At 44.1% G+C, this 27,759-nt stretch overlaps 1 protein-coding gene across 2 annotated transcripts in view; it reads right to left on the reverse strand.

The window, feature by feature from the left end:
- Positions 1-27,759, reverse strand: part of MYO1A (myosin IA) — a 124,697-nt gene that overhangs the window by 28,922 nt on the left and 68,016 nt on the right. For both annotated transcript variants that reach the window (XM_063427250.1, XM_063427244.1), the window contains exons 13-21: positions 25,521-25,586; positions 24,992-25,096; positions 14,852-14,914; positions 12,318-12,518; positions 11,760-11,986; positions 11,348-11,548; positions 4,377-4,470; positions 4,024-4,173; positions 276-344 (exon numbers count right to left, since the gene is read on the reverse strand). In XM_063427250.1, the coding sequence (XP_063283320.1) occupies positions 276-344; positions 4,024-4,173; positions 4,377-4,470; positions 11,348-11,548; positions 11,760-11,986; positions 12,318-12,518; positions 14,852-14,914; positions 24,992-25,096; positions 25,521-25,586 (1,176 nt within the window). The remainder of the gene's footprint in view (positions 1-275; positions 345-4,023; positions 4,174-4,376; positions 4,471-11,347; positions 11,549-11,759; positions 11,987-12,317; positions 12,519-14,851; positions 14,915-24,991; positions 25,097-25,520; positions 25,587-27,759) is intronic.

Genomic DNA, 27,759 nt, shown 5'->3' on the forward strand with positions numbered 1-27,759 from the left:
GGCAGTCACACACACACACGCAGACAGTCAGTCACAAAATCCTCCACCCTGGTACTTGCATTAGCTCCCCCTGCACTCCTGTCACCCGGACATGTGTGAGCAGTGTCGGCCGCATGGCGCCCTGTGCAGCCGCAGAGCTCCACACCCCTAAGGCTGGTCCTGTGTGGTGGGGTTATTGGTGGCATATCTGGCTGTGAACATGCTGACTGTAAATTAGTAGAAAGCTACTGAAATACAAGGTTGTATTTTAGGTTTCCTCAAGAAGAGGCACTTACCCTCCAGCCACGGACATATGCTTGCAGCAGCAATGCTGAGAATCTCATTTTCTGGTATTGTGTCTTTTGCTTTTGGACAAACAAAAAAAGAAAGGTAAACATATGAACATGGTGATTTTCTATGCCAGCAAGAATTATTTAGATTTTTATATAATTTTGACTTACTAATTCCAATTTCGAGTGACTATTGCACAGCCTACAGAGTTACCAGTGGCGGATCCAGGGGGGGCAACGGGGCAATTGCCCCCTCTGAGATTACAAGGCAGACCGAGGCTCTCCCCTGCCGGCTAATGCAGGGCTGGCACTGTCCAAGTGCCAGCCCTGCAATGTGCCTTCATGGACCGGAGGGGAGATCAGAGATCTCCCTCCCCGGTCTGCAGGCATTGTGCGGAGAGAGGACCCGGGAGCTCTACCACGGCAATGCTCCGGATCTCGCGAGCGTGAACTCTAGCCCTGGAGTTGTGGGCTAGAGTTCACTCTCACCACTAGGACCACAGGGATTCCCCATGGACCACCAGAAAATGATCGAGAAATGTCGACAGAATTTTATTAAATGAAATTAAAAAAAACATTATTAAAAAGCCTCCTTCCCCCCATACACACACTGCCCCACAAACACTGCCCCCATACACACACTGCCCCACACACACAGTGCCCCCCATACACACACTGCCCCCACACAGTCACTGCCCCCATACACACACTGCCCACACATACACATACTTTGCCACACACACACATACACTGCCCCCCATACACACACTGCTCCAAACACACATTCACTGCAAGCCTCACACACACACTGCAACTCTCAAACACACTGCCCCCTCATACACACACTGCACAACTCACACACACACTGCAGCTCTCTCACACACACACTGCCCCACACATACACTGCCCTCTAACACACACACTGCACCCCTGACATACACTGCCGCCCTCACACACTCACTTCACCAGTCACACACTACACTCCCCCCCCCCACACACACACACTGCACCTTTCACACACACACACTGCACCCCTCACACATACCACTGCTCCTATGCCCTATATCCCGCAGACCCCAGGTAAGTTGTCAAACTGTTCTTAAACGGTTTGACTACGTACTCTGGGATGGGGTCCTGGCACTACTGGCACCACATCACTATACTGAGCTGTAGTGGTTATTGTGCCTGGATTATTTCTTTAAATAATCTACAAGTGCCTCTCCCGAGATTAGGCTCTGAATCCGCCACTGAGTGTTACAAAGAAGATTGTTGCAGATTGTTTAATGTCACACACCTACTGTATCACACTCCAGGATAAAAGCATAGCACTCACAAACCAGTGAGTGGACAAATATGTACAATCAGTTTACTGGATTGCTTTCAGATTTTATAACAAGACACGGAGGCTCATATTGCTTATACCTTTCTTTACTGTCCACCAATAGCAGCAAAGAATACAAGCAGTAAGAAAAAATGGTATACATAGTGATAAGTCACTCCAATACCAAGTTCCAGTATAATAGTCAGCACCTCCCATGATATTTCCTCTTTCTTTGCTGCTCCACAGTCAGTTAAGTACCATCTTTTTGTCTCTGGAGATTTAATCATAATTGGTGTATTTATAATTGTATGTTTGAGCACTATCTGGTTAATTATGGGTTTTACCTTGAAGGACTGTTATTGTACCTGTCTATTATTGTGTGGTGTTCTATACTGGGGGTCCCAGACCAGTGAAAGGTTCTCCCGTTTCCCCTACCCTCCTTGGGGGTGGTGTAACCCCTATCTATCACTTTTTTCCTTACCCTTAGACTGAATCCTGTCCGTTCAGGGATATTGGTATATTTTCCCATTATCTGTTTTCCCTCAGCCTGTTGTCCCAGGTCCCGGACCCATTTTACTGGGTCCGCAGCACTGTTTGACTTTGTTCATGCCATTTGGAGGCAAGAAGTTCAGACATTCGCATGTGAACGTCTGTCCGCCTGTTTTTCCCATTATATTTGGTTCACGAATGTTCGCAGGTTTGTTAGTTTCCCGGACGTTCGGTGGTTTTACGATGCCGTTTCATGACTCATCTATACCGACACCTTTGGCATGCGAACGCACCCTGTTTCGGGAGCCGAATTCATCCGTTTAGGAGTTTTTTTCCCTTGCGAAATCGCAGTCTTTTCACCGCTATCTCACAATCTTCTTGGCATACCCCATTTTGGTTTCTCTGATACCTACCTCTTCCCTCCTTGTGTCTCTAGCTGCTGGTCTGGGCCCTGGTGAGCTTCTGTCTGCACTAGCTTGGGTGACTAACCCTCACTGAGTGTCCATTTACCTTCTTACAGCAATTTTGTTAACCCTATATGTATACATTTCCCTAATACTAAATTAGTGGGTCTGATTATATTCTGCCATGCCAGAGCCTGTATGCCCCCCCTCACCCAGGAAAGTGGATACCCCTTTAATATTGGGTGATGCCCCATCTACGGCTGGCTCCCTCCCTGCGGCAGGGGACCTTGACCCACACAGGGTGGAAGCACAGTCCTTGGCGCTCCTGAAGTCTGTGACCTACGCCATTATGGCCGCACTGGACACTATGTCCTCAGTCTTGTCCCAAACTATTTCCCAAGCACTTACGACGTGCCCCTCAGGCACAGGACCTACGGGGTCCACGACGCACAGCCCGTGTCATGAGTTAAATCCCCCAGGAAATGCACCATGAAAGGTTTGCCAAAAATCTAGGCATATTTCCCTGACTGCCTCCAGAAACACTATGACCTCTGGGTGCCCCTGATAGCATGTCCAATTCACGCAAGAGAGCCTATCCGCACCAGGCAGAACAGGCGTGGCAAAGGAAATGTGCAAGAACACAGGATGAGAGCGACTCTGACTCAGAAATCGGGTCTAGCGAGGAGGCTGGATTTGAGTCCAATAGTGACTCAGAGAACGATGCTGGGGATTTGGGTCTGGGCCTCTTTACCTACGCCGCATCAGCGACGACAAGAGGCGACCCTAGGGCTGCTTCTCCCGCGACGGCGAGGACTGCCCTCATGGACCCGCTGGGTGAGCCCTTGTTCGTTAAATTGTTCCTGGTTGGATTCCAACTGGATTTCAAGACAGTTGTTCTTTTGCGGTTGGACTGATCCATCGGTTCCTGTTTGATGTTTGTTATTGTGTAGCATCTCCAAAGAAAAAGGAAATATGATGGGAGGTGCTGATTATTATACTGGGATTTGGGAGTGGCTTATCACTATGTATACCATGTTTTCGTACTGTTTGTATTCTTTGCTGCTATTGGTGGACAGTAAAGAAAGGGATACTTGCCTCTGTGTCTTTAATAAAAGCATGACTTTTCATCATGTAATAGCAAAATCATGTAATTAACAAATAGAGATGTCCCAAACAGTTCGCCAGGAACCGTTCGCCGGCGAACATAGCATGTTCGCTTTCGCGTTCGCGTATTACGTCATCATTGAGTAAACTTTGACCCGGTACCTCACAGTCAGCAGACACATTCTCTGAGGGAGGGTCTGCTGCTAATTGGCTGGAATGTGTCTGCTGACTGTGAGGTACCGGGTCAAAGTTTACTCAATGATGACGTAATAGGGGGCGGACCAACACATCGCGTGTGTTCGCCACGAACGCGAACGCGAACATGCAATGTTCGCCAGCGAACGGTTCCCGGCAAACTGTTCGGGACATCTCTATTCACAAATTCATTTTCACAGTTTTGTTAGCGTTAAGCTAAATTGAAATGTTGAAAACGTACCGCGTGGCCACGGTAAAAGGCAGCAATGATGATCTGACTCTTGCGCATAAGTTTAAAGTGTGAACGGCATTTCCATCCACGATATATCTTCTGGATCATGGTGGCTAGTTCATCCAGCTTCTTCCTGCGCCTTTCTTCCAAATCAAAAAGCTGATCAAAGAAAAAAAAGAAACAAGTACAAAAAAAGTTGTGTAATTGACAAGCATAAAAGAAAGCACAGACAGGAAACAAGGAATAGTGTGTAGAAGGGAAGCAGACTGTCCAAAAGGTTCTATACTACAATTTTTTTGCTACATGTGTCACCTGCAAAAGTTTGAAAACAAATCAATACGACAAGGTTAATTGCTACTTACAGTACTTGGGGTCCTGATGAACATCTTGGTGCGTCCATATGCTATTTCTCCTGAAGGATAATTTATCTCTGACATAAAGGCTTCCACACCAGCTCTAATAAAAAAACCAAAAAAAAACAGTAAGTATTCTAGTCAGAGATCGTACAGTCACAAGTTTATCAGAGCTAGTCCATTTCAGTGCTAGTCCATTTGACATACTAAAGCTAATTAATCATTACATAGAGACCTCTTTCATTCTCGAACAGCACTAAAAATACATATTAACCAAATATGCAATACATGATTAATGCCACTTTTAAGATATCAGAAGACAAGAAGTTATTATTTCACATAATTCAAAGTAAATAAACAGTGTCCTAATGAAGGCAATATAACTTGGGCAATAGTGTTCTTTCAAGCAAAATATTTGGCATTGGGAAAAAAATATATAATTAGGCCTCTGTATTGATTATTGATGACATTGCTTTTAAAGTTAATTCCTGGAGACTTTGGCTTCAAAAGAGCATAAATAATTAAAAGGGGAAAAAAGTAGCAAATTATGCTAGGAAACGTTCCAACGCTATATTAGTTACACCTTGGATGACAGAATAGAGAAAGTACACCGGGTAAAAATCTACAAATATTTAAAGCAATTCAGTAAAATTGAATAGGGAAGAAGGGAAGAGGAAGGGAACAAATTTAGGGAGAGAATTTCAAAGGTTATTTGAGAAAAGTAAAGACGCCAGAGATACTAAATTAGTATGTATTACCATTGAGATGTTAAAAATAATTAGGAAGTATTACTTTACTGAGAGGGTAGTGGATGCATGGAATAGCCTTCCAGCTGAAATGGTGGAGGTAACGAAGTGAAGGAGTTTAAGTATGCGTGGGATAGGCATAAGGCTATCCAACCTATAAGATAAGACCAGGGACTAATGAAAGTATTTAGAAAATTGGGCAGACTAGATGGGCCGAAAAGTTCTTATCTGCTGTCACATTCTATTTTTCTATGAGATATGCTGTATCGATGGTAACCAGAAGACAATATCCATGAGTCATCACTTTTATTTTGTCATATGAAGTCAGTGAACAATAGTTCCCAATAAGGTAGATCATGGGTCGTCAACCAGGTCCCTACCACCCACTAGTGGGTGTTTCAGGATTCCAGGTGGGCGGTAGGGATTTCAGCGGCTAAATCCTCTTTTTTTTTAGGATTTCTCCTTTTGGGCGGGCGGGCGCGAGTGGCTATGCGGGCGCAAGATTTCAGTTACCGGCAGGAGGGAAGAGCTCCCTTCTGCCAGACCACCTTCTGGCCCGCCGGCATGTCGTGTGCGGCAGTGGTAAGATCAGCCGTGGCGAGGAAGCTCTAACCTCTTTGCTCATATTCCGGCTCCCGTCATCAGTAGACAGCCCGCGAGGGAGCAGAGCATAGAGGTTAGAGCTCCCTCGCCCCCTCGGTTTAAACTCTGTCACCCGCCGAAGTGAAGCCCCACTGGACCCCAGGGACAGATCCACACCAGCTCTTCAGGTAGGGAGGCTGGGTGGACATTTAATACTAATAATTTGTGTGTATGTAAGTGTATGTGTGTGTGTCTGTAAGTGTATGTGTGTTGTGTGTATGTGTGTGTGTATGTGTCTGTAAGTGTGTGTGTGTGTGTGTGTATGTGTGTCTGTAAGTGTATGTGTCTGTAAGTGTATGGGTGTGTGTGTCTGTAAGTGTGTGTGTGTGTGTGTCTGTAAGTGTATGTGTGTGTCTGTAAGTGTGTGTGTGTGTCTGTAAGTGTATGTGTGTGTCTGTAAGTGTGTGTGTGTGTGTCTGTAAGTGTATGTATGTGTGTGTGTGTCTGTAAATGTGTGTGTGTCTGTAAATGTGTGTGTCTGTAAATGTGTGTGTGTCTGTAAGTGTGTGTGTGTGTGTCTGTAAGTGTGTGTGTATTTGTGTGTGTGTGTCTGTAAGTGTATGTGTGTATGTGTGTGTGTGTGTCTGTAAGTGTATGTGTGAGTGTGAGTGTGTGTGTTTGTCTGTGAGCAGAGTACTTGTAGAATAGGACAAAGAAGGAGTAGAGTACTTTTAAAAAAGGAGAAAGAATGAAAATAAAAAAGAAAAGTAGAGAATTGTTGTTGGCTAATAATAGTAAGTGGGCTGCCTAGCTAAGCCTTCATACTGGGCATTGCTATAAGGAAGGTAAAACATAGAAAAAAGGAAGAAGGTAGAGGAGGGGAGCTGATGCACAGATGAGAAATCATATTATGAGCGAACAGAGAAATCTTCTGAATATCACTTGAAATGAGACCTTTGTTTGTTCCTTATGAGAATCAAACCAGATATGAAATATTCAGTCTCGCAGCATCAACCTCAAGGATCTCATTAATCACTAGTAAAGGTAATTTCAATTTACTTTATTGTTTTCCCATTAAACTTTATAAAGTTAAAAACATTATAAACATGCATAAAGTAGAAATAAAAAGATAAATGTATGTACATTTATTTTTTTAAAGCACCCTCCTTTCTAAAAAATATTCTGCGAAATCAAGAAAGATGCATTAGTGGGTGGTAGGTAGAAAAAGGTTGACTACCACTGAGGTAGAGGGACAGGTTACCTAAGGACACAGGTATATCACATTTTGCATGTTTCACATCAGAAATTCCTTATGAATTAGCATTGTTTGGTGTTAAATGCATCATGGGTGATTTTTATCCCCATGCTGTCCATGTCCATTAGGGCAACTGTTTACTGAATTTATATAATGGAATAAAAGTGAAGTTTAATGAATTTTGACTGCTCTAGCTAGCATGTCTCACTGTTGTAATCTGCATGTTGTTTATGGTAGGATAACAGGGTAAGTGCAGGGATGTATCTTCTGCGAGGCAAATAAGGCATCTGCCACGAGGCCACTTTTAAGACCCCCCCGCCCCCGAGGTGGGCGGTAGGCATCGAGGGAGCATGCTCATCTGAGCTCTTCCTGCTCAGCTCCCTCCGCGCTGCATAATGAAGCCGGGAGCCGGAATATGACTCCGGCTCCTGGCATTACTAAGCGGCACACGAGGGAGCTGAGCAGGAAGATTAAAGCTCCCTCGCCGCCTACTCTGCCTGTCCGCCCCCTGCCTGCCACCCAGCAGCCCCACTGGACCGGGCTGGGTGGATTTAAAATAAAATTTTAAAAAATAATAATTTGTGAGTGTTCGTGTGTGTATGTGTGTGTGTCTGTAAGTGTGTGTGTCTAAGTGAATGTGTGTGTGTGTGTGCCTGTGAGTGAATGTGTGTGTGTCGGTCAGTGAGTGTGTATGTGTCGGTTAGTGAGTGCGTGCGTCTGTCAGTGTGCGTGCGTGCGTCTGTCAGTGAGTGTGCGTCTGTCAGGGAGTGTGAGTCTGTCAGTGTGTTTCCGAGTGATAGTGTGTGTCTGTCTATCGGTGTATCAAATCAGTGAGTGTGTGTATTTCATTGTTTGTCAGTGTATATGAGAGTGTGTGTCTGTCAATGAGTGTATGAGTCTGTCAGTGAGTGTGCGTCTGTCAGCGAGTGAGAGTCTATCAGTCAAAGTGCGGTCTTGACAGGAAGAGGTGTGCAAAATTCAAATTGGGGGGGTGCCCGAGCACCGTCCTGCCTAGGGCAGCGCAAATCCTAAATACACCACTGGGTAAGTGCACACAACAAAGGAGAAACAACAACACGGCACACATTTTTTTTGTGATTCACGGTTCGAAACTCAACAGGGGCAGAGGGGGACAACAACTTTATTGTGCCAGTGACAAAGAACACTTTCATGGAATCTTATGATTACTGCATGTGGTATTCACAACAGAGCTATTTTTTTTTCATGAAAATTACATTGCAAAGAAATAACTCCAGAACTTTTCAAACGGGTATGTTGTTGCAGGCTTAGTCATGATATCTGCTATCATTCTGTCATTCAGGTAGTATTCAAGAAACATAACTGATCCAATCACTGATTGGATGAAGTGGCATTTGGTATCACTATATCAACTTTCATAACAAAACTTTGAAAGAGTTATAGTTCACTGATTGGCTTGAAAGACTTGTACGGCTTCATATTGGCATTCCACTGAATAATTTTATCAGGTGAAAACTTTTATTGTGCAGCACCATCTTGATGGGTAAGTAAGGTGCTGAGGTCTCATGTCTAATAACTTACTTGTTTAGTAGTGACCTAAAACTCTTCAGCACCATTCTCAGATCTTATAAACTTTATGTTTCCATATGGGGCTGTGTCGGCAATGATTTTTTCAGCAGCTGCCACTGCACCACTCTTACTTTTCATGAAGTATACAAACACTGTTCCTGACTAGCCATCAGTGAATGCCACGGTATATTTAACCCCTTAATATACACGTTGTGATCAAAATAAAACATAAACAAAAACTTGAATAGGCGCTATATGTCTATTCAGGCGTAATTCACCTCTTTCATATTATGTGCACCCACACTTAATATATATCATTTTATTCAGGGGAAACAGGGCTTTCATTTAACATAAAATATTTAGGTATAAAACATAATTTAATAGGAATAACATATAAAAAATTGGGAGAAAATAAGAATTTAAAAAAAATGCTTAGTTCTGCGTGACATTCTAACAGTGAATGTCATAATACTGTTTGCTTTTACTGCAATAAAATGCACATATTTGTATTCAGTGATGTCTCACGTGTAAAACAGTACCCACTATGTACAGGTTTTATGGTGTTTTGGGAAGTTACTGGGTCAAATATAGCATGCTAAATTTTTCAGTTTTTTCACATTTAAATTCGCCAGATTGGTTACGTTGCCTTTCAGACCGTATGGTATCCCAGGAATGAGAATTACCCCCATGAAGGTATACCATTTGCAAAAGTAGACAACCCAAGCTATTGCAAATGTCTAGTCTTTTTTAGTAGCCACTTTAGTAGCCACTTGGCTAATTTTAATTATTGCTAATAAATAGATTTTGGTCATTTTACTCTTTTGCACCATTATCTTTTATTTACATTTTTATTTATTTATTATTTTTTTACAACTACCTGGCCTTTTATTTTTATCTTATTTTACATTTCTTATACTCCAAAGAATCCTTAGGTGGGGATTATACCACCCGTGCCTGTGTCATAGAGCAGTTAGCCTGCCCTATATAATGTGAGTATATTTTATTATATTTTATACACCAGAAATATTTTACTGAGAGCACTATCACTTTTTTATTATCTTCTCCCTGAGCTCCTGCTACCATCTTAAAGGATCATCTCTAAGAACGCTCACCATATATCTCAGAGGCAGGGATCATACCGCTGTATGCCTACTACACTAGAGCTAGTATAAGCTCTACTAAACGTGAGTGGATCTACTATATTTTAACATTTTTATCCACTTTTGGAACATACTGCACCATTACTGTTTTTCGTTTTATCTCCCCCGTGGCTGTCTGTTATTGCACCAAAGAGGACACTCACCACATATCCCACAAGCGGGGATCATACCGCTGCAAGCTATTCACACCAGAGCTGGATTAAGCTCTACAAAAAGTGAGTATAATCTCTTCTATTTTATTTGGATACCTCTTGGATCACCCTGTACTACTATCATTTTCATCACTCATCGCCCTCCTCCATACCTGTAAAGAGCGGAACTCTACAACTCCAGAGACCGACCTAGGACCTAAGTTCCATTATATTGGACTCCATCTCATTATTACTACCTCAATCAGGACTTTCATGTATTTACATTGCCTATTGGCGCAGTCCCATCCTTCTGTTTGTTTGCCCTTTTCATTTATATCAAGGACACGTGAGGGAGTCCTTGTTTGGGATTGCTGCCTTGTGTACCCTTTTTTTTGATAAATTAGCGCTGACTCTATTTTCTGTTTTTCCTGGTGTATAGGTGTCTGAGAAGCAGGGACACCTTCCTGCATCCCCCACAGTTTTCCCAAGTTCCCAGGCAGCAGATTCTGGCTGCATGTAGCTCCGCTCCTGCTGCTCATTTAGCTCCTCCCTGACACACATGAAGCCCCACCACTTGTAAAGCTCCAACCCCTGCCTTATCCGATGGACCTGGGTGGAGGCTAATTAAATCCTCATCTGGTGCAGCACGGCCACGGTCCATATAGCACTCCTGCATTACAGGAGAGCTCTGTGCACTCCCTCACCCCGCTCACCCAGGGAGTGTGTGAGCTGTGTTAGGCACATTGTGCCCACAGCTCACAAACCCCTAAGGCCAGCCCTGTGTGCTGCTACCCCAAATAAGGGGGAAAAAAATAAATTTGTTGCTGACCGAATTGCTACCGTATTTGGCTTTAGTAAATATGAGAATTGCAATTGCGGTCGGAATTCAGCCATTTTCATCATGTGTTATCCATCCTAATGGGCAAAATAGGTGGGACAAATTAGTTCTGATTAGACTTGTGCACAAGAAAAATTCAGCTCGTCACAACCCCTGAAATTTCGAAAAACTGATTTCTGAAACAAATCAGGCAAACCAAAAGGGTGAGAAAATGGGCCAGTCAGTGTACTGCAATATATATACATAATGCAATATTATGTATATATTTCACAGTACACTGATAGGAACCTTTCCTCGACATTCGGTTCACAAATCAAGTGAGGAAAATATAACTAATATATAAAAAGAAGCCAATATAGATTATTTCTATTTATTTTTTTATTTTACTGCTCCTCCTTATTTTTCCTATTGCTATTTTTTTACTAAATTAAAACATTTAGTGACTGTCCACATACACAATTCAGAATCATGAACATGAATATGAATATGCATAGCCATTGCATGTTTCACTTGGTTCATGATTCGGGTACATTTTTCCTGGGAGCACGGGAATTTGACCGATCACCTGATCCCCCCCAAATTTGGACACAGTGCAGTTTAGACCTAAACAAATCTCCAAGTCTAGTTGTTATGTGATATCATATTCTCTGTAAGAGCATCCTACTGGTCTGACAGCTTAATATGTAATGAAACAAATTCTCTACAATCATATATCCTTACCGTGCCTCTCCTTTCCAATATGGCCATGTTTGCTTGCTTATCAACTTGTAGCGATCCAGGAAAGAACTGTATACCTGTCTATAGGCATATCCAGCCCGACGTACCCTCACATTTTCTAAGAGTCCAAGGTAACGGACCTGAGTTTTAACAAGTGAATCATCAAACAAGGATGGCTTTTTTGAACCGTTTGGCTTTAGACATCTAGATGCAGAAACAAAAAGAGACATATTTAATAGTTCTAGGTGGAACTATGAGCTCCACTTTAAATCACAGTTATGTCAATTTAACAAATTGTTTAATTAATGATTGCAGTGTTATCACTTTAATATGCTAAAGTGGTTCTGGTACCTAGAGTGACCCTGTAAATTATGTACATTTCGCATCAGATGCCTAGCTATCAAAAATATATCACCTGATGTAGTTTGGATTTTTGGCATACAGATTCTTCATTAGAGTTGACACTGAGCCTTTGAACTGGAAGCCAACAGTCGGGGGACGTTTAAGTGAGGCATTCTTTGGGTCTCCTTCAGGGAAAAGGGATTTAAGTAACTCGTGCTTGGACTTCCACATGGCCTGAGAGAGGTCTCTGAAGAGAAGATCGTTGTTCTTGTCCAGAAAACCATCTGTGTTGTAAGTGACCTGCACAGAAATTGTCATTTAAATAAAGACCTGTAGTCCCCAGTCTAAACAATACATTTCTAGATCTTAGATTTCAAGTGTTCTGTTCTAATTTCCTGACCTACTCTTTCTCTTTGGACTGTAGATATCTCACTTATGTATTTGGACAGTATTTGTCCTCTGTCTGCAAAGTTTCTGTGTTTTCTGCATTATAGCTAATTATTAAATGCCACTTTAAGTCCCCCCATAGTCCTGTTTCTAACTAGAACATTATTTTATAGAGCAAGAATATGCATCTACAAAGTACTACATTGCAATGCCATCATTGTTACACCCAGAGATCATCACTCACTTGGCCAGCATAGTGTTCAATGCGGAATGCATTATCAGGCAATGTATTGTCAGTAATGCGTTTGTCATTTTGACTGGCTTTGCTCTTGAAGTGTTTATGGCTTTTTAATTGTTGGCCCAGTTTGGCTAGGAAAGTAGCATCGGTCACTTGCCCTGGGCGCAGGCACTCTTCATCCAGTATAGACAAGATACTGCTCGTAGCCTGGAGAAAGACAACACCAAACGCTTAATTATAATAAGAAGAATGTATTGAAGAATGCAGGATCACAGGAAAAGCTATTTTATTTGTCAGTGGGAGAAATGGGAGAAATATTTCACAAAGCAATACAGTATATCTAATCTGTAATGAAATGCTCTAGAAAAGAGTGTCTTGCAATATGAGAAATATTGGTTCAATAAATATGTATATATACTTATACTTTATAAGTTATGTTTAATCAAATCTTCAGGAGTATTGCTGCTGTATTGACAGCTGATTTTCTGATAGTATATGTATATATTTACACTGAACAAAATTATAAACGCAACACTTTTGTTTTTGCCCCCATTTTTCATGAGCTGAACTCAAAGACATAAGACTTTTTCTATGTACACAAAATACCTATTTCTCTCAAATATTATTCACAAATCTGTCTAAATCTGTGTTAGTGAGCACTTCTCCTTTGCCGAGATAATCCATCCACCTCACAGGTGTGGCATATCAAGATGCTGATTAGACAGCATGATTATTGCACAGGTGTGCCTTAGGCTGGCCACAATAAAAGGTCACTCTAAAATGTGCAGTTTTACTGTATTGGGGGGTTTGAGGGAGTCCGAAAACCAGTCAGTATCTGGTTTGACCACCATTTGCCTCACGCAGTGCAACACATCCCCTACGCATAGAATTGATCAGGTTGTTGATTGTGGCCTGTGGAATGTTGGTCCACTCCTCTTCAATGGCTGTGAGACGTTGCTGGATATTGGCAGGACCTGGAACACGCTGTCATATACGCCGAACCAGAGCATCCCAAACATGCTCAATGGGTGATATTTCTGGTGAGTATGCTGGCCATGCAAGAACTGGGATGTTTTCAGCTTCCAGGAATTGTGTACAGATCCTCGCAACATGGGTGTGCATTATCATGCTGCAACATGAGGTGATGGTCGTGGGTGAATGGCACAACAATGGGCATCAGGATCTCGTCAAAGTACTTTGTGTATTTAAAATTCCATCAATATAATGCACCTGTGTTCGTTGTCCATAACATATGCCTGCCCATGCCATAACCCCACCGCCACCATGGGCCACTCGATCCACAACATTGACATCAGCAAACCACTCACCCACACGATGCCATACACGCTGTCTGACATCTGCCTTGTACAGTGAGAACCGGGATTCATCCATGAAGACAACACCTCTCCAAAATGTCAGACGCCATCGAATGTGAGCATTTACCCACTCAAGTTGGTTACGACCATGAACTGCAGTCAGATCGAGACCCCGATGAGGACGACAAGCATGCAGATGAGCTTCCCTGAGAGGGTTTCTGACAGTTTGTGCAGAAATTCTTTGATTATGCAAACAGATTGTTGCAGCAGTTGTCTGGGTAGCTGGTTTCAGACAATCTTGGAAGTGAAGATGCTGAATATGGAGGTCCGGGGCTGGTGTGGTTATATGTGGTCTGCAGTTGTGAGGCCAGTTGGATCTATTGCAAAATTCTCTGAAACGCCTTTGGAGACAGTTTATGGTAGAGAAATGAACATTAAATTCACGGGCGACAGCTCTGGTGGACATTCCTGCAGTCAGCATGCCAACTGCACGCTCCATCAAAACTTGCAAAATCTGTGGCATTGTGCTGTATGATAAAACTGCACATTTTAGAGTGGCCTTTTATTGTGGCCATCTTAAGCTATACCTTTGCATTCCCCATGCTGTCTAATCAGCATCTTGATTTGCCACACCTGTGAGGTGGATGGATTATCTCAGCAAAGGAGAAATGCTCACTAACACAGATTTAGACAGATTTGTGAACAATATTTGAGAGAACTAGGCCTTTTGTGTACATAGAAAAGTCTTAGATCTTTGAGTTTAGCTCTTGAAAAATGGGGGCAAAAACAAAAGTGTTGAATTTATAATTTTGTTCAGTGCATATGAAGATTTTATTAAACATAACTTTTTGTTGCATACTATAGTGTCATCAGACAGCAGTGCAGAAAGAAAGGAGAGGATGGGTTGGTACTCCACTTAAAATGTACTTTGCCATGATGTATAGAGCATGAAAAGCACGTGTTCTGTGGACCCCTGCTACCATCTTCCTGATAAATAAAAATAGGATTTGTCTTTGTTTGATGGAACAAAGACCAATTCAATTAATAGATTTTGCATTTAAACAATGCATGCACCTGGAAAAAAAATCAACTAAATGAATAAAACGAAATTCTTAGCTATTTGCAACCACCAGAACCTATATGTGCCCTTGAAAAAAAATCATTGTTACTCAATGGTATTCATTGATTTCCAAAGCAGTGTTAATAAACTTAAAACATACTTACACCTTCTATGAGGTTACAGATAATCTCATTATCAAAATACACTACTCGAGTCCATTGAATACCCTAGAAAAAAGAAATAGAACAGTTAAAATCTACACATCAAACCATAGTATACTAATCTCCACGTTATTTTAATAACAAGCTCTCTTCCAAAGAACAAGTCATCTAGGGTTCATTCTGAGGAGCTAAAATAGTATAAAGTAGCCTAAAATAGCCATTAAGGGCCTTAATACATTTACAGTGCCAAGATATCTCTTACTAGAATGTGTTTTATTTAACCAACGACTTTGGTGTATTACAAAAAAGAAATGAAAAGTAGAAAGCAAACATTTTACTCTAAATGCCTAATTTGTATAAATATCAAAGAAAAGATCAGGAGAATGCTGGGAAGTATTAAGTTCTAATAAAGACAACCAAGGTTTTAGGCACATATGTCATTAAAATTGTCATTTAAGGGACACATGAAAATGTTAGATTGTAATTTGAACCAGCTATTTTTCATCTGTAAATTGTGATAGTCATATATATAGCAAATGAATGAATAATAATTATTATAGAATTAGATATTCTTTTCTTCATCAGCCTTTTCCAAGTAGCGGTTTCACTTGTCAACCACTTCTTCATAAAAGCGTATCAATTAAACTGTTAATAGCTCCTGACTAGTGATGTCCCGAACGGTTCGCTGGCGAATAGTTCCTGGCGAACATAGCTTGTTCGCGTTCGCCACGGACGGCGAACATATGCGATGTTCGGTCCGCCCCCTATTCGTCATCATTGAGTAAACTTTGACCCTGTACCTCACAGTCAGCAGACACATTCCAGCCAATCAGCAGCAGACCCTCCCTCCCAGATCCTCCCACCTCCTAGACAGCATACAATTTAGATTAATTCTGAAGCTGCATTCTTTTTTTTGTGTGTGTTTATTATACATTATCCTCCATAGCCAGTAACCTGTGTTCATTATACATTATCCCCCATAGCCAGTAACCTGTGTTCATTATACACTATCCCCCCCATTGCCAGTAACCTGTGTTTATTATACATTATCCTCCCATAGCCAGTAACCTGTGTTTATTATACATTATCCCCCCCATAGCCAGTAACCTGTGTTTATTATACATTATCCCTCCCATAGCCAGTAACCTGTGTTTATTATACATTATCCCCCCAATAGCCAGTAACCTGTGTTTATTATACATTATCCCCCATAGTCATTTATCGTTGGACCTAGGCAGCATGATGTCCTAGGCCGGCCCAGAGAGTGAGTGAGTGAATAATATAATATATATGTTCATAAACATATTAGTAATATATGTAAATCGGGTTCACGCAAAGAGGGTGAAAAGGTATTAAAGAAAAACACACTTATTGCATCAAATTTACAAAGCCAAACTTATAAAAGCTTTCCTCATTTCTTTCTCGGGATGAGGAATATATCGGTTGTAGACTGAGGATTTCCATCTGCCCAATCTTTTAATAATATGCACTGGAGTGTCAGTGTTGAAGGAGACCAAAGCTGCCCCTATTCTAAATGAAAGACCCAAGACATGGATACAACCCAATCTTAGGAGTAGTGTTCTGATGTAGAAGATGAATTTAACCGTAGTCAGAGGGATTCAGTGAGAGTTGTGGTGAAATGTGTGTGGCATGACTGAGTGTGGGTAAGTAAGAGTCAAGTATTTTACCTGGGCACTAGTTCTAGGTGGGATAAAGTGGTATAGCGGATGGATGAGTAGTTTGGTTCATTTTAGAGGTTTGTAGAGAAAGTATATAGTGATCATGATTTTTAGCGATATCCAATATTTTTAAGGTGGTCTCAAACAAACATAAAATGCTATTTAAAATTTGTGGGAATATCGAATAGTCGTGTACAGTAAATCAGAGAGGGCTCAGAATATCGAACCATCGATCGGTAACCTGGATGAAGTAGGGGGTCTATCTGTTTTATTAAATACGCGGTAATATGCTTTTAATGGGATAGGACGTTAGGAAAGGTGTGTGATTGGGATAAGTGGTTGTGGCTGTATTTACCTTATCCTGGGACCGACCTGGCTCCTAAGCTTGAGCCGCACGTGGCTGGATCACTCCTGCCTCCACACGAGCCGCATGCGGCTTGATCTCCTCTTCTGACTTAGCCGCGTGCACTGACCGCAGTGTTCGGTCACGTGGCCCGCCTGGCACTAGGAGCACGGCTCGAGTCACAAGCTCGCTCTTAAAGGGGCAGTGGGAGCCAAAAGTTGATTCAGGCTCCCATTGGCCCACGTCATTCCAGCACCCCACACACGAACGTTTTGGGGGCATAGGCATGACGTGGGCCAATCACTGGTGTAACAGTAGTGTACATTAAAAAAAAAAACTAGAAATTTGACTGTGAAATAATAGCAGTCAGTTTCCTTCACACGTGTGCGTTTCAGGGCCTGCCAAGGCACAGTGTCACACCAGTGCAACTCATATCTGGTGTAACAGTAGTGTACATTTAAAAAAAAAAAATACAGGGGGCTTGTTGTCACCTTTCGGGGATCCTTGGTGTTGTACGTGGCTGGTGGGGGAAGAGACCTTCAATGACATCAGTGAAGACAAGGAACGGGACATGGCTAGCTTGGTATCCAACCTTGTGCAAATGGGGAGTTCGCGTTTGTGCAAATGTACTGTTTGCGGTTGTTTGCGGTGCGTTAAACGGGGCGTTTGGTCTGTCACTGTGAAGCGGGCGTAACCCTTACACTACCTGATCAATACAACATCATACCTGATGTTTTAAAGCACGTTATTCCAAACTATTTAGGAATGTTAGGTGATTTATGCCCTTTATGGATTAAAACCAGACACTGCATCAACTATGTAATTTCCCATGGGAGTTTTGCCATGGATCCCCCTGCGGCATGCCACAGTCCAGGTGTTAGTCCTCTTGAAACAACTTTTACATCACTATTGTGGCCAGAAAGAGTCACTGTGGGTTTTAAAATTCGCCTGCCTATTGAAGTCTATGGCGGTTCGCCCGTTCGCGAACATTTGCGGAAGTTCGCGTTCACCATTCGCGAACGGAAAATTTTATGTTCGCGACATCACTACTCCTGACTGATTCCTCTCTTGCAACAGTCATTAGTCTAATACTATCCTTACCTTTTGTGTCACTTTATCCTACTCCCTCTAGCATGTAAGCTCATTGAGCAGGGCCCTCAACCCCTCTGTTCCTGTGTGTCCAACTTGTCTGGTTATAACTACATGTTTGTTCTTCCACCCACTGTAAAGCGCTGCGGAAATTTTTGGCGCTATATAAATAATAACATAATAATAATCTATGACAACTATCTACCAATGTACTGAACCCAGCTAGCCATAAAAGATGCTGTGTGCTCGGTTAGCTCTGAGTCCATGAATGTGTCAACTTAAAGAAAGCATATATTGTAACAAGTCTCAGGTACAAGAGTACTCAACTGTAGAGCATATTATTCTGAGCGTGGTCGTACAGTCAACTTTGTGATGCCAGGGGGGCGTGGTTACGGTGCCGACCAAGATGGCCGCATAGAGGAAGGGCTCCGCTCCACCGGACCCGATATAGCCATATAAATAGCTTTATCGCCTGCTAAATGGGTCGCAACAAGAAACCGGAGCAACCCCAGACCCCCAGGAACCTCCAGCAAGGTCCCCTGGACGGATTCCTACATCCACAACCGGGCGCTAGCGGGGACGTGGGAAGCCCCAAGATGGCGCCGGCTACCCCTCCGGCGACGGAAGGCACAGCCCTAGAGAGGATTGAGGAGAAGCTGATGAGCCTCACGGCCTCCATGGCCACAAAAGACGACCTGCTGTCCCTTACCACTGTCATACAGGACACCCTCAGGGCAGAAATAGTGGGGATCCAGTCTGAAGTCACTACCCACGCGGGCCGCATCACACGTGTTGAGGAAGCGGCTGAAACCCTCTCGGCACGCCAGACATCTGCGGACACTGCAATTGCCCGTCAGGGATCGATGCTACTATCCATGAGGAGACACCTCGAAGACCTAGACAACAGAGGTCGGAGGTGCAACATTCGTGTCCGGGGAGTCCCTGAAGCCGAGGGTCCAGCCGAAAACGTAGTAAGCATACTCACCGAACTCTTCCAGGCAATATTGCAACCGACTTCCCCGGAACACATAGAGTTCGAGAGAGCGCATAGAGCTGCACGGCCCAGATCACTGGAAGAGGGCCCTAGAGACATGATCTGTTGCCTCCACTCCTTCCCCGTTAAAGACGCCATCATGAAGAAGGCCAGGGAACGACCGACGTGGCCCTTCCGAGGCACGCAAATTGCCCTGTACAATGATCTGTCCCCTATCACATTGGAGGCACGGAGAGCTCTACGCCCTGTGACAGCAGCTCTGCGGGAACGAGCTATCCCCTACAAATGGGGGTTCCCATTCGCCCTGATGGCCAGAAATGGCAATGGTTGGATCTCCATCCGCTGGCCTGAGGACGTCCCGCGGTTCATGGAGGAACTAGGCCTTCCACCGCCACCTGTTCCCAATTGGATCTTAGGCCAGACGGCCCCTGCCACAAGATCGCAACGGACACAGAGGCGGAGAGACGCCCGCTCTCCATCGGCTCATCCTGTAAGACGGCATAGAAACCCGACATCCCCGGAGGAGTGAGTACACCCCCGCTAACATGGACGTTCCATCACGGCCTCCTATCCTGGCTGACGACCCTTCGCTGGTCTGCTGATTCCGGACCTGTCATGTGTTTGGCCCCGGCTGGGGTAATGGCTACCCACAGGTTTGATGGGACTCCTTTTGGGGGGGCTCGTGGGGGGGCTCAGGGGACTGATTCCGGGGTCCTCAGAACTTTCCCCTTTTTATCTTTTTCCCTGAAAGTTCCAGCCTTACTGAGTAACGTCTCCTGGACCAGTCCAGTTGCCACCTGACTCCCAGGATAAACGGCATTGATGCAGGGGATGGGGTACCTTTGTTTGGGGAGGTGGGGACCACGGGGTGAGAACATGGGCTTCGGTCGCATCACTTGCCGCTGCAACACTACAACGCATCCCTTGGCTCCCTCGGGGCACAGTAACTATATTTCTGCTGTTATTTCATTGTGGTTGTTCATGCATGTGCCGATGTGCGGGGGGTGGGGGTGGGGTGAACACCTGGGGGAGGCAGTAACGTGTAACACTGGCTGTGTTTTTGAACCATCCGGGTATGTACTGGGGGAATGAGAGTGGGAACATAACGTAATACTGCAGAGCCTCTCACCCTCGGTAATCCCCAATGGTTGTGTCTCCCATTCCCTGTTATGTCTAGGGGAGCTTTACCTACGTATATGCAAGTGCGCGGGGGATGGAGGGGGGCTCACAAGGGGTCGGGGGGAACAGCCTTGATTATGTCTCTGCCCCCTGCATGGCTAGGAGAGTCGGGGGTGAGTCATGTGCTGCAGCTTAAGTATGATCTTGTATAGCCTAGTAAATTAAATTAAACTGTGAGAAGCCTCCTCTACACACCCCGACACCCGAGACCCAGGTGACTGAGAGGACCTGCTGTACGGACAGACGTTATGAGATGGGAGATGGGTTTCGGTTACTGGTAATGCTTTGCTCGATTCTGTCTCGCACAATGATGTTATATGTTTTGTTACCCTGCATTATTCTAGCACCTCCTCCCCCAAGTGCTCCCACAAGGCTCCAACCCTGAGTCGGTCCAGCCAAATAGCAAACTTCAGACTCCCCCCCCCCCCTCTTCCCTTCCTCCCTCCCTCCCCCCCCTCCTCCCCTCACCCCCCCCCCCCCCCCCCACACGAGACTCGGGTGCCCGCAAGGACCTGATGGACAGGTGCACAGACGTTACTACATGGGGGACGGTCCTCCACTGCCTAAGGTCGCTCTAGACACACTGCTCAATTCCGTTTTATACCCTGTTATTGTATGTTTTATGAGTCTGCATAGTACTAACATTCTCACCCCTGTCCGCCTATACAAGGCTCCAGCCCTGACTCAGTCCCACCAACCGACAATCCCCCCCCGGGCTGAACAACACACCCTCACCAACGAGCGGCCCTGGGTTAGTGCCGGTGCCTGGAATTGTGACTCCCCTCCCCCTCTCCACTCCCCCCCCCTTCTCCCCCTCCCCCCCCCCCCCATAGGCAGACATTATGGTATGGGAGCTGGGTTTCGGCAACAGTAGGTTGCCTCTGATAAACTGCTTGACTGTGTTTTGCATGATGTTGTTATGTAATTTCTTTATTTGCTTGGTAATGGCACTCACCCCCACGAGGACCTACGTAAAACCCCAACCCAGAGTCAGTTGCACCAAACAGTAACCCTGGGAGGGATGCCAGACCCCCCCCGACAGGCAGACACATTGAAATCACAACTGACTTCCCCCCCCTCCCCCAGGGGACTGGAGCCGACAGTCACAACTCACGCATAATGGCCTACTTGACCAACACGGTCTCCAACACGATCGATCAGGACTCAGCGCTCGCACTCGACGCCCCGATCAGTCTGGAGGAGCTGGCAGCGGCCCTCAAAGTTACAAAATCGGGCAAGGCCCCTGGCCCCGATGGCTTCTCATCTGGTTACTATAAGAGCTTCTCCACTCTTTTACTACCATGGCTAACTAAAGCGCTTAACGCGGTGGGTGAGGGTGGTCGCCTGGGCGCGGAATCCCTGGCAGCGACCATCACGGTCCTGCTTAAGCCGGGTAAAGACCCGCTGCTTTGTGGAAGTTACCGCCCCATCTCCTTGTTAAACGTGGACGCTAAGCTGTTTACCAAGGTTATGGCGAGCAGACTCAACCGCCTTTTGCCGGACCTGATCCACACGGACCAAACGGGCTTCATCCCGGGACGTGAGGCCAGGGATAGTACACTGCAGTTGTTCTCCATCCAACAACACGCCAGAATAACGAAGACCCGTCTACTACTCTTATCAACCGATGCCGAAAAGGCGTTTGATAGAGTTGATTGGACTTACATGCAAGCAACCCTACAGAAGATGGGATGCGGGCAGAGGTTCCTCACCTGGATATCAGCTCTATATAGTAAACCGCACGCGACAGTAAGAGTCAACGGGTCAACGACTGCTGATTTCCCGATTAGCAATGGCACCCGTCAGGGCTGCCCTCTTTCACCAATTCTGTTCGCAATGTCCCTCGAACCATTACTCCAGGCAATTCGCTCAAACCCTGATATCCAGGGGTATAACTGGCGAGACACACACCATAAAGTAGCAGCGTACGCCGACGATCTTCTGTTTTTTGTACGGAACCCAAGAACGACGCTACCGTGCCTCCTCTCAGAATTCGACAAGTTTGGACGCATTTCGGGTTTTAAGCTCAACCTTTCAAAATGCGAAGTCCTAAATATCACAACCCCCACGGATGACTACATCTCCCTTGACTCGCAATTCCCCTTCCGGTGGTGTCACGGTAAGATGAAGTACCTCGGGATCTGGGTGGCCACAGACCCTGAGGACACTTACCGATTCAACTTCACACCCCTTTTGAAGGCAATTGTGACCGACCTGGATAAATGGTCGCACCCCCACATTACATGGCACGGCAGAGTGGCGATCATCAAAATGAATGTCCTTCCACGAATCTTATACCTCATGCAGACCATCCCACTAGCCGTACCAAATGCCTTTTTCTCCTCTCTGAAGACGGCGATAATTAAATTTGTTTGGCGAGGTGGTCGCTCTAGAATTCGACACGACATCCTTTGCCGACCAAGGCACCGTGGAGGACTAGCACTCCCGGACATTAAGAAATATCACCAGGCCACGATAATGCAGCGAATACTGGACTGGCACACAGATACCACGTCAAAACAATGGGTTACACTTGACAAAGGACTACTCGGACCCTCCCTTGAAATGGAGATATGGGGAACCACAAGGGGGCGGATGGGTGGAGGAATTGTAAGCGGATCAATACAACAAACATTAATGGGCTGGAGATCACTGAGAAACCAAAGCCACGTATCGCCTACTCCCAGCCCCATGATCCCCATCACACATAACACGACCCTAGCAGGAGGTCTTTCATCGAGGGCATGGCCCGCCGTCAGCGACAGGGCATACATCCCCATCTACCAGGTCCTTACAGAGGGCAGACTACGTGACTCGACATCGCTGTTGGGAACAGCCCCTAGGACCCCCCTGGATGTTCTCAGATACCTACAACTACAACATTATTACAACTCAATACCGCATAAAGAACGCTTGCATCGGGAAATTACCTGGTTTGAAGACCTATGCGACCGGGGCAGCCCACTGGACCATACAATCTCGGCACTATATCAGCACTTAAGCGCAGGGGACGGGACCCAAACGCCCACCTTCCGCCGACAGTGGGAAACACAACTCGGGAAAACTCTGACTCCAGCACAGTGGGATACGGCTCTACTCTGGCAGCAGAAAAGCTCCATGAGCTCATACTACCAGGAGGTCAACTATAAATTGCTCTCATTATGGTATAGGACCCCGACCCTGCTACACAGGATATTCCCATCAATCACCCCATTGTGTTGGAGATGCCAGGCAGAACGAGGCACATTGATACACATTTGGTGGGAGTGCAGAGACATAGTCCCATACTGTGCGATGATAAAAAACGCCATTACTGACATTCTGGGTGACATCCCGGAGTGGAGTGTTGAGCTTGCCTTGTTGCACATCTCGACCCAACCCGTCCGAACTTACAAGAGGTCTATACTACGCCATCTGCTGAACGCCGCCAAAGCTAACATACCGGCACATTGGAAAACGCGCGATACACCGACGAAGAATGAATGGATCAACAGGGTGGAAGACATACACGGAGCGGAAGACGTCCATGCCTCTCTGACCGGCCGCACAACGAAACATCTGGAGATGTGGCTCCCGTGGTTCACATACATCACCCGCTATAGACTAGCGAGGGGTGCTCGCGGCCACCCCAGTGGAGGGATGGCGGCAGTGGGTCCCCTTGACGCAGACCGACCTTCATTACCCTCCTCCCTCCCTTCCTCCCACCTTTAATTTCTCCTCTTCTCTCTCTAACTCTGCTGCGGCTCGACTGCTGGGCCTAGGGGTCCGGGGGTTGGAGACCGGGATTGGGGAGATACCGCCTTGCCAAATCATAGGCTCCATTCCACTGATGCCTCTGCCCCCGGCCTTTATGTGGCGCAGACGACCGCCTGCACCAAAGCAATTGCGAAATACATTTCCAACCTCGCATCTTCATGACAAATGCCGTGGTGATGGACGACTTTGGTTCCCTGCCCACAATGAGGCGCCACATCACTTCACACTCCCCCTTGACAACACTGACACACACACCACAGTTACAACATAATCTCTCACTCCAAACACTTAACCTACCCATGACAACTACAAGTGACCTACACCTGGCTCTGCCGATAGGGACGACGACTCAACCCATGACCACTTACGTCTTTGAACATGAGGGAAAGGCCCCTGGGAACGCGAAGCCATAGCAGGGGCAACTTCTCCGACCACTTTGTCTCAAGAGGGCGATCGGGCCCCAATCCACACACTGCAGAGAATAGATGTCATCCCGAGGACCCCGTAGCAGACTGTGAAAGGCACCCATAGTGACCCCGACATCCATGGGTCCAAATGACTGACTGACGCCATAGTTACAGATTGGTGCGCCTGACTCGATAAAGACACATAGACCACCTTTCTTATTTCTGCCCTGGCACTCCGCCAAAGATTCTAGAGTTCCATAATTACGTATCCTTCCCGTGTCCCACACCTAGTTGAAAACGGCTTCCTCCGACACTAGCCACACTTGTCCTTGGCGTATAGATATGTCTTGGGAAACCCTACAGGTATCCTGTGCTTGGTGCTCCGAGAGATCTCCTCATTACACCTATTTAAGTGCCTACCTTATCCATAAAGCACAAATATTATGTTTACCTACCAGGAGACCTGCGTATCTCCTTATTGATAATCCCGCTGAGATTTACATATCTCGTGTTATGACATATTACTTCAAATGCCTGAAACCTGCGTGTTTCACACTGCTTACTTACTGCGCATTCTCTATGTCATGTTAATACTTCAATAAAAAGATTTACAAAAAAAAAAAACTTTGTGATGCCAGATGCATATGCTATACTCAAAAAGCAAATGAAGTGTAAAAGAAGCAAAATTAGCATTACCTCTCTTTCATATTCTTCTTGTTCTTCTTTCAAGGTCATTTGAATGAATATCTGCTGCAGTTTTTCATTACAGTAATTAATGATGAACTGTTCAAAACTATTGTTCTATTAAAACAAACAAAACATGTATGAAGACATGAGTCATAACAGTCAACAGGCCACGTTTGGCTCCTGATATACAGTTCCTACTTCTCAGTTATTGGAGGGTTTTAGCCTTTCTCAGCTTTCAAACTATACAATGCATTAATATTTTGGAACATTCTGTAACAAAAATATTGTTAATTTTGTTAATTAATAAAAAAAAGGGGTCTTTACGTTTATATTTACAGAGGCTTAGTCTAAAGTAGCCGAGCTGCCAATAACTAAGTTGAAATTTTTTATAAATCTGTTATTTTAGCCAGATTTTACAATTTGCATTTCAATTTACTACTACTATTTCAGTGTTTAGTATATAAACACAAGGTTGCTAAACCTGGTCAATATACATATAAAATCCAAAATAAAACACATGTACATATCTTAACCTTACCTCCAAAACTTCGAATCCATAAATGTCCAGCACCCCCATCACCTTCTTTCCCTGGAACTCTGAAACCTAGAAAAGAAAGTCTACCATTATAACGGCTAAATATCATGTTCATACACATTACACCAAAAAGTGACCATATGATACCCTACACCAAAGCTGAGCCAAAGGTTCATAATACCTGGCTACAAGTGGATCCAGAGCCCAGCTCGGGAGGGGAACTGCTGGATTTTGTAACAAATTCTAAAAGGTGGACACATACATCCACACAAACACAGGTGCCCACATTTAAAACTAGTGACAAACAACCACACACATTTAGGCATGCAACTTCTGCTGTGACACCGATGTCCTGATTCATGCCCAATAAACAATTAAATGCCTTCTTTCACTTGTATGGGTGAAACCTACGCAGGCTTAACAACTTGTGACCCTGGCAATGTTTAACAACCTTAATGCAGATCTGGATCTGGACATCAATGGGCAGACATTCTTTGTTGACATCTATGTGCGTGTGGATAAATTATCCACAACCTTTCCATACTCATTGTCAATCCTTTACATGCCCCCAACATTTCTCTTCATGTCAGTACCCGCATTAATCCTTTCCCAATTTAAAGGTACATAAGTATGGTCCATGGGTCAGAGGTAGTTATGGATATTGGGAGAGACCCAGATATAAATCTGATGCTGGTTAGTATTTTCGAGTATTTAAACACTATGGGTAATACAACCTGAAACAACCTTTCTTCATTCTTTTTCTTAGCTTCAACTTTCTATCTCATTTCTCTACCAGTCTATTTCTATCTACATGAGTCTTTTTTCTTCTAACATTTATCTTCACCTGCTACAATGTATGCATATTGAAGGTTGCTTGCAGTGGTGTCTGCGTGTGCATGTGACAAAAGCTATGTGTAGTGAGACTGCTTATATGTGTATGGAGTGACTGTGTGTACTATGTGTGTGGGGGACCTTGTGTGTGTTGAGTGAAAGGGAAGACTATAGGTGTTGTGTTTTTGCGGGAAGGGTGGAAGTGAGGAGACTGTGAGATTAGTTTGTGTGGAGGCTGTCTGCAGGCTGCCGTTTGTGGGGAGATTCTGTGTGTGGAAAGCAGTGTGTATTGAGTGAATGGGGAGGCTAAGTGTGTGGGGAGGTTGTCACTGTGTAGATGTGATCTTTAATTCAACACCGCTGAGTGAAATTTTGACTACTCTTCATACAGTAATTATTTAAGAGTTATTAATAACAATTAAGGTGTCTGTATGCTGTACATCTGGTGCACTTGGGTTTATTCATTTCTGCCCTACAAATTAGTAATTGTTTTTCAGCTATGGCCTTGATTTTATATATACTCTTTTCAAATGATTTGTATTTGCAAAAAAATCCTATAGATCTTTATAGTGATTCCTGCAGATAAATATTTTGAAAATTTTTCTAACAGATTATGAGTACTTGATAATCTTTTCCCAAAAAAACATTTAATCAAGCCCTATATCTGACATTCATCAACTATATTTAGCATAATGCAATTTTGATAAAACAATGAGTTTAACTAATCGAGTGCTATTTTTTATATATATCTCATTGGATTGTAATATGTTGTAAACAAAGAAAGATGCATGATACCATGCTTCTATTTACCGTATATATTATTATCACGTGATTGCTTCACACTAACAAATAAAAGCTAATTAAAATCAATAGATTATATCAAAAGACTATCAAAAAGCGATACCGCACTCAATATAGAAAAAATATAAAGATTTATTAGCAGAACATTGCCCTATATCTAAACAGTTCTAATCATCAAATGTATTAATGACATACATATCATACATATCTGTATGAAGATATATAACCCAAAGAATCAATTAATTGGAAGTCCCATCCAAAAAGTAATGGCTCCTGCAGGACAATAATCACTTTTGATGTAGCAAATATCTCACTGATTGTACTGTATGTAATTAATTGCAGCAAAAAAAATTAATTCAGCAGAAAATGGATGAGAAAAAACTCTCTTCAAAATGTAGAAAAAATATATACAGGGAAATATGTGTACAAAAATTATCAAAATGTTTTAAAAAGAAAAAAATAGAAAAAAGGGTGAAAAAAAGAAGAAAAAGGTGATGAGAGTAAAAAATAGTCAGTTTTGCATGAATGACTATCCTGACAAGAGGTTAGATACGATCTCACCCATGATGAACTGCTTATACAAGCTTGAGAGTTCCAAAGTTGTAAAGAT

The sequence above is a fragment of the Pelobates fuscus genome, chromosome 1, assembly GCF_036172605.1.
Source record: "Pelobates fuscus isolate aPelFus1 chromosome 1, aPelFus1.pri, whole genome shotgun sequence".
Taxonomy (NCBI): domain Eukaryota; kingdom Metazoa; phylum Chordata; class Amphibia; order Anura; family Pelobatidae; genus Pelobates; species Pelobates fuscus.